Here is a 7,625-nt window from a genome sequence, read left to right on the forward strand (position 1 = left end):
AGGAACACCAGGCAGTGAAGAAAGCTAATGGCATGTTGGCCTTCATAACGAGAGGATTTGAGCATAGGAGTAAAGAGGTTCTTCTGCAGTTGTACAGGGCCCTGGTGAGACCACATCTGGAGAATTATATGCAGTTTTGGTCTCCTAATTTGAGGAAAGATATCCTTGCTATTGAGGCAGTGCAGCGTAGATTCACGATGTTAATCCCCGGGATGGCGGGATTGTCATATGAGGAAAGACTGAGCTTGTATTCACTGGAGTTTAGAAGTGGATGAGAGGGGATCTTATAGAAACGTATAAAATTATAAAAGGACTGGACAAGCGGGATGCAGAAAACATGTTCCCAATGTTGGGGGAGTCCAGAACCAGGGGCCACAGTTTAAGAATAAAGGTGAGGCCATTTAAAACTGAGATGAGAAAAAAAAATTTACCCAGAGAGTTGTGAATTTGTGGAATTCTCTGCCACAGAAGACAGTGGAAGCCAATTCACTGGATGAATTTAAAATAGAGCTAGGGGCTAATGGAATCAAGGGATATGGGGACAAGGCAGGCACGGGTTACTGATTGTGGATGATCAGCCATGATCACAATGAATGGTGATAGACAATAGACAATGATGCTGGTTCGAAGGGCCAAATGGCCTCCTCCTGCACCTATTTTTTATGTTTCGACCATACAATCAGTTCCAACTCAAGATAGACACAAGATGCTGGAATAGCTCAGCGGGACAGGCAGCATCTCTGGACAGAAGGAAAGTAGTGACGTTTCTGGTCGAGACCTGCGTGACCCGCTGAGTTACTCCAGCATGTCTGGATATTGTAGCTGGGTTGACCCTTGACACTTTTTAAATCTGTGATAGTCCTTGCCTCAACTACCTCCGCTGGCAGCTCGTTCCATTTGACCGAGGACTATTCCATTCTCTTTGTGAAAAAGATCTTTCCCTCTCACTTTGAACCTGTGCCCTCTGGTTCCCGATTCCCCCACTCTGGGCAAAAGACGGTGCATCTACTCTACCTGTGTCCTCGTGATTGTATAACGAAGGCAACGGCGCGGTGCGGGGGGTGGACGTGCGGGTGTACAGGTGCGGACAGAGCCGCGGTGTGAGCGGATGATCGCGCCGACCGCAGCCGGCTTGCTGGCACCGATTGCCCGGGCGGTGCGGGGGGAGTGGGGAGGGGGGGGGGGTCGGGTCCGGGCGGGAGTGGGGGAGCGGCGGGGTTGTGGAGGCGCCGGGCGGGACTGCAAGAGTTAACTGCGGGGAAGTTTTTCCCGGTGGCGGTAGTCGCTCCTCCCTTCCTCCCTCCCTCCCCGCGCCCCTCAGTCGGGTGTCAGCGGCCGCCGGGGCTGCAGCCGGGATGGGGACGGGGCTGGCAGTGTCGGGCCGCGCTCCGGCGCCGTGAGGAGCGGACACCGGCGGAGCGGGAGCATTGCCCCGCGGGCACAGGCGGCGAGGACCGGGCACCAGCCCCGATTCGGGAACCGGCTCCGTGAGCCGCGGGAGGAGCGGGCTGTGGCTCCGGTAGCGACACCGGCACCGGCACCGGCTCAGTGAGGAGCGGCCAGTGATCCCCGGCACACCGGGCTTCGGTTACAGCGGCTCCGGCTCCTTGCACAGAGCGGCGGTGGCTCCAGGTCCCGGCGGAGCGGACACCGGGTCCGGCACCGTGAGCCGCGGGAGGAGCGGACTGTGGCTCCGGTAGCGGCACCACCGGGAGGGAGCGTGTGTGTACCGGGGCCCGGTGCTGCTACCGGCAGGGGGCCGGCGCCGGGGGGAGCGGGTGAATCCGGTACCGGGAAGTTCGTGTGTGTCCGGCACCGTGTGTGTGTCCGGTACCGGTGGGGAGCGGGTGTGTCCGGTGCCGGTAGTGTCCAGTGTGTGTGTGTGTCCAGTGCCGGTAGTGTCCAGTGTGTGTGTCCGGTGCAGGGGCGATGTTGCCGTGGCGCCGGGGTAAGGCGGAGTTGCTGCAGCGGCTGCGGGCCGGGGGGCGCGGGTACCCGGGGGGTGAGTGTGGGGGGGTGACGGCGCTGGACGGTGCGGTGGGGCGGCTGGGCCGGGTGTGTGGGGCACTACGCTGGCGGCGGGGTAAGGCGAGTATCACGGCGACGGCTCCCAGCCACTGGGTGTTGTATCTGGGCCACGCCGCCACACTGCAGTCCCGGGGCGAGGGCTGTGCGGACGCGGCTGTAGCGCGGATCTGGAGCCGCAGTGAACAGGGCCGGAGCGGCAGCCGCATGAGGATGAGCATCAGCGGGCAGGGTCTGCGCCTGGTGTCCGAGGCTACCAGGGGGCAGGGGCGGCGGGCCGGACACCTGTACCTCCTACACCGTCTCACCTACTGCGCCGCCGGCCCGCGGTGCCCGCGCCTCTTCTGCTGGATCTACCGGCACGAAGTGAAACACAAGGCGGTGGCTCTGCGCTGCCACGCCGCCCTCATGTCCCGGGCAGATGCGGCCAGGGCCACGGCACTGCTGCTGTACCAGACCTCCAGCGCCGCCCTCGCCGACTTCCAGCGCCTCAAACGCCGCGACGATGCGCGCAGACAGCGGCTCCAGTCCGCCGCCCCCCCGGCACCGCTCAGACACCGGCTCCTCAGCCGCCAGTGTAGCTACCGGCCGCCCGCGGACCGCAGCCGCACCGCACCCCGGCTCCGGGCCATCAGCGAGGACGCGGCCGGGGAGGAGCGGGAGGGTACAGGGGAGAGGGAGAGTACAGGGACTGGGGGCGAGAGGGAGGGTACAGGGGCTGGGGGCGAGAGGGAGCGGGGGGTCGGGGCTGGGGGGGAGAGGGAGCGGGACGGGAGGGCCGAGGGGGAGAGGAGGGAGACGGGGGCCGAGGGGGAGAGCGGGGCTGGTGGTGAGGGGGAGAGGAAGACGGGTGCCCGGGGCGAGAGGGAGAGGAGGGAGACGGGGGCAGGGACCGGCGAGGAGCGGGGGGTCGGGGGGGGAGCGGGAGAGGGGGGCTGAGGAGCCCGGGGTTGGGGCTGGGGGGGGAGAGGGAGAGGGGGGCTGAGCAGCCCGGGGACCTGGAGCCGCTGATGGCGGGGCTCAGCATCGCCCACCACTCCCGGTTGCGGGTCGCCGCCCGGCTCCAGCCCCGGGACAGCGGGGAGGTCGGGCAACGGGACGCGGGGTGATGGCCACCCCCTCCCCCGGGGGACGGAGACAGCGCCAGTGGGCAGCGGCGAGCGGGCCGGGCACAGGGTCACTGGGTTACAGGCGGCCGCAACACCCTCCCCGCCCTCCCTCCCGCGGCCGGGACCCGCTCACTCTGGACTTCCCATGGAAGTGGCGGCCCGCAGTGTGTGGGGGTGGGGTGTGTGTGAGCCTCCCCACCTCTCTGCATGGCTACAGTACAGGGTCTGTACCAAACGCGGGCAGGTGGGACCATGGGGCATGCTGGTCAGCATGGACGGGTTGGGCCGAGGGGCCTGTTTCCCTGCAGTGTGACTCTAATTGTTGGTCTCATTTGGAGACACAAGGAACGGCAGATGCTAGAAACTTGAATAAAACAAAGTGCTGGAGGAACTCAACGGTCCGGCAGCATCTGTGGGGGAAATGGACAGACCTTGCTCATGCCGGGACCCTTCTTCCGACTTGGAGATACACGTGGACAACGTTTAGAGATACATGTGGACAACGTTTGGAGATAAGCGTGGACGTTTAGAGATACGCGTGGACAACGTTTGGAGATACACGTGGACAACGTTTGGAGATACATGTGAACGTTTGGAGATACATGTGAACGTTTGGAGATACACGTGGACAACGTTTGGAGATACATGTGAACGTTTGGAGATACACGTGGACAACGTTTGGAGATACACGTGGACAACGTTTGGAGATACACGTGGACAACGTTTGGAGATACACGTGGACAACGTTTGGAGATACATGTGAACGTTTGGAGATACACGTGGACAACGTTTAGAGATACGCATGGACATCGTTTAGAGATACATGTGGACGTTTAGAGATACACGTGGACGTTTAGAGATACACGTGGACAACGTTTGGAGATACACGTGGACAAGTGCCCTTGGGCCCACCGAGTCGGCGCCGACCAGCGATCACACTGTCACACTGACGCTAGTCCCATCCTACACACGGGGCACAACTGATGAAGACAATTCACCGAGAAACCCGCGCGTCTTTGGAGTGTGGAGGAAAGCCGCCAGTCACGGGGAGAATGGACAAACTCGGTACAGACAGCACCCGAGGGCAGGATGGAACCAATTACACTCTCGGCTCTGGACCCTTTGTATTTCCACTTGAAATGGCTTAATGTTGGAGAAATACTTAGAGCTGTATAGCACAGAAACGGGCCTTTCGGCCCAACTTGTCCCTGCCAACCAAGTTAGCATACTGGGCTAGTCCCATCTGCCAGCATTTGGGCTCTGTCCCTCCAAGTGTTTCCTATCCATATACCTGTTCAAATACAATTAGAAAGTAATAACTGTATCCACTTCTATAGCTTCCCTGGCAGCTCATTCCAGATACGGACTACCCTCTGTGTGGAAATTGCCCTGGATGTCCTTCTTAACTCTCTCCCCTCTCACCTTTAGCCTGTGCCCTCTAGTTTTAGAATCTACCCGGGCATAAAGACAGCAAGCGTTCACTTTATCCGTGCCCCTCATGATCTTGTACACCTCCACCCCTCAGCCTCCTGCACTCAAAAGAACAAAGTCGCAGCCTATCCAACCTCTCCCCGTAACTCACGCCCACAAGCCCAGGTAACACTGAAGATAGACACAAAAGGCTGGAGTAACTTAGCGGGACAGGCAGCGTCTCTGGAGAGAAGGAATGGTTGACGTTTCGGATTCAGACCCGGTCTAGGTCTGAAGAAGGGTCTCGACCCGAAACGTCACCCATTGCTTCTCTCCGGAGATGCTGCCTGTCCCACTGAGTTACTCCAGCATTTTGTGTCTACCTTCGATTTAAACCAGCATCTGCAGTTCCCTCCAACATAGCCCAGGTAACATCCTGGTGAATCTCTTCTGCACCTTTACAACTGGACGAAAGATTAAATTGTCATCAGTTTAGGTTTTTGCTTTCTCCCCCCCCCCCCCCCCCCCCCCCCCAGTCATTATTTTTCCAGTGTTTAACTTCCTTTTCAAATGTTGGTGAATATGTTCCCCACACTCACTCTCTCTCTCTTAAATATGTTATAAGACACTTTTAGTAGATTATTGGGCTGTGTGGGCAAGTTGGGCCGAAGGGCCTGGTTCCATGATGTATTGACTCTTTTATACAATAACGTGAAAGACCTTTCCTTGATTCCACCCACTTTGAATTCAGAAATGTAGAATAAATGAAAAAGGATGCCGTTAATGCCTTGTGAACGTGTGTGAACTATCCTAATTCTGAGGCATAGAAAACGATATATAGTATTGCAACCTCAATAGCAAACACTAAGAAAGGAAACCACTGTGCTATTAGAGTGTGTTTTGCCTTTTAGATTAATGGTATCGGTAATTATTTATTTACGTGGTCACATATTCTGACGAAAAGCCAGTGGTCCACATTTGGAAATAGATGAACCTCGTGTGAAGGTGGAAGTTACTGGTAAGGGACAGCATGCCCTTTTACAGAACGTTGCCACAGGAAAGATGCCATTAAGCTGGAAACGGTGCAGAGGTGTACAAGGATGTTGCCAGGACTCGAGGGATTGAGCCTACAGGAGAGGTTGGGCAGACTAGGACTTTATTCCTTGGAGGGCAGGAGGTTGAGAGGTGATTGATGACAAGTTCGTGGATAGGAAAGGTTTAGAGGGAAGGTAGACACAAAATGCTGGAGTAACTCAGCGGGTCAGGCAGCATCTCAGGAGAGAAGGAATGGGTGACGTTTCTGGGGTCGAGACCCATCTTCAGATAGAGGGATATGGGGCAAAAGCCAGCAAATGGGACATGTTGATGGGGTATTTTGGTCAGCATCGATGAGTTGGCCCAAAAGGCCTGTTTCTGTACTATTTGACTCTAATGTGAAAGTCTTTGCTTTTGTTGATGTTGAATTATTGAATTATCTCTCCGACGTGCATATTTCCCGACATTTATTTCCATTAAAATCTATCGGGGGGGGGGGGGGGGGGGGGGGGAGGGGGGGAGGGGGAATGGGATCCATAACCTTGTAACCTTGCAAAACGGTTTTCAGTTTGCTTTCTTCCAGTTAAAAAATTTCCAAACCATCTTGATTTCTTTTTCAGAGTATGTTAAGGTAAATAGAGACCACTTCTAGTACACTGAAGTTATTGAGTACTGTCTGGATGCATTCCTTACCTTTTTGTCTTGTCTCCTGATGCAGTTTTCCCCACGTTCAGTCTTGGTTACTGGTCTTAAATTAAGTATTTGTTTACAGCATCTTGATTCTTGCCTGCTAAACTCTGTGGTTTGTATATCACACTGTTGTGAATCTGAACCAGTATTTGATTGTCTGTAAATAATTTTGTGATTGGATACAAAATGATTTCTTTGCTATGCAAAAGAAAGATGCACCAAGCATCGGGAGTCCAGACTGGTGTATGTACAAAGTGTAAATCTGGACAAGCCAGATGGTGTTATTTTTAAAATCTTTGATGAAGGAAGTGTCCATCGTTTTTTGTTGGCACATACTGAAACAATAAAGTCAATGTAAAAATGCCTTGTGCTGTAGCTTTACTGTACTGTAACTGTAGAGCATGTACTCGCTGGAGTTTAGAAGGATGAGGGGGGACCTCATTGAAATTTACCGAATAGTAAAAGGCTTGGAAAGAGTGAATGTTTCCACTAGTGGGAGAGTCTAGGACCAGGGGTCACAGCCTCAGAACTAAAGGACATTCCTTTAGGAAGGAGATGAGGAGGAATTTCTTTAGTCAGAGGGTGGCGAATCTGTGGAATTCATTACCACAGAAGACTGCGGAGGCCAAGTCAGTAGATATTTTTAAGGCAGAGATAGACAGAATCATGATTAGTACGAGTGTCAGGGGTTACGGGGAGAAGGCAGGAAAATGGGGCGAGGGTGGAAGATAGATCAGCCATGATTGAATGGCAGAGTAGACTTAATGGGCCGAATGGCCTAATTCTGCTCCTATCACATAAACTTTTAAGTGTTGATGTGCAACTACACTGTTGAAATAGAGAGGACCAAACACGTCCTGTGAAGAAACAGGGGTGAGAGGTTTGATCGTTTCTCTTGCTCTCTTTGGGATAAGTAAAGTGTGTCGTTTACTGAGTTGCTGCTGAGCAGTAGATGCTGATTCTGCGTCATCTTTCACGGCTCCGTGCGCTGTGCTGTCATTGTGTTCGTGACCTGAAACCAGCATTGTTCAGCTTTGGGCAAATCTGTGCCTGATCCACAGTGGCATTAATGTTAGTTTCCGTTAAAGTACTGCTTCCGCTGTTTACTGTCGTCTTTGATCTTTCAGTGACAAGGCCGCCTTCCTCAAGAACGAGGGCAAATCAAATGCTGGGCTCAATCTGATTAATTCCCATCCAAACTAAACGGCCTCATTTACTGTGTCACAGTCTTGATCGCAAAGTAATGTTTGTTACCAGGAGATTTCCAGCTGAACGCTGACACTACAATCATGATTGTTGTTGACATCTCGGTTTCATGGAACAGATAATATCACCTCGAACTCCACCTTATCTCAC

At 54.4% G+C, this 7,625-nt stretch overlaps 1 protein-coding gene across 1 annotated transcript; it reads left to right on the top strand.

The window, feature by feature from the left end:
- Nucleotides 1-1,232: 1,232 nt before the first annotated feature.
- Nucleotides 1,233-6,617, top strand: fam43a (family with sequence similarity 43 member A). Its single transcript, XM_078409814.1, has 2 exons — nt 1,233-2,734; nt 2,866-6,617. Exons 1-2 carry the CDS (start codon nt 1,930-1,932, stop codon nt 3,132-3,134), a joined length of 1,074 nt encoding a protein of 357 aa, XP_078265940.1. The 5' UTR covers nt 1,233-1,929; the 3' UTR covers nt 3,135-6,617.
- The last annotated feature ends 1,008 nt before the right edge of the window (nt 6,618-7,625 follow it).

The sequence above is a fragment of the Rhinoraja longicauda genome, chromosome 13 (assembly GCF_053455715.1).
Source record: "Rhinoraja longicauda isolate Sanriku21f chromosome 13, sRhiLon1.1, whole genome shotgun sequence".
Taxonomy (NCBI): Eukaryota; Metazoa; Chordata; class Chondrichthyes; order Rajiformes; family Arhynchobatidae; genus Rhinoraja; species Rhinoraja longicauda.

Excerpts from the sequence above, each read along its gene's own strand:
- fam43a (XM_078409814.1), top strand. The coding sequence starts at position 1,930 with ATGTTGCCGTGGCGCCGGGGTAAGGCGGAGTTGCTGCAGCGGCTGCGG. Across the intron at positions 2,735-2,865 it reads GACTGGGGGCGAGAGGGAGG|AGGAAGACGGGTGCCCGGGG; the intron begins GTACAGGGGCTG and ends GGTGAGGGGGAG.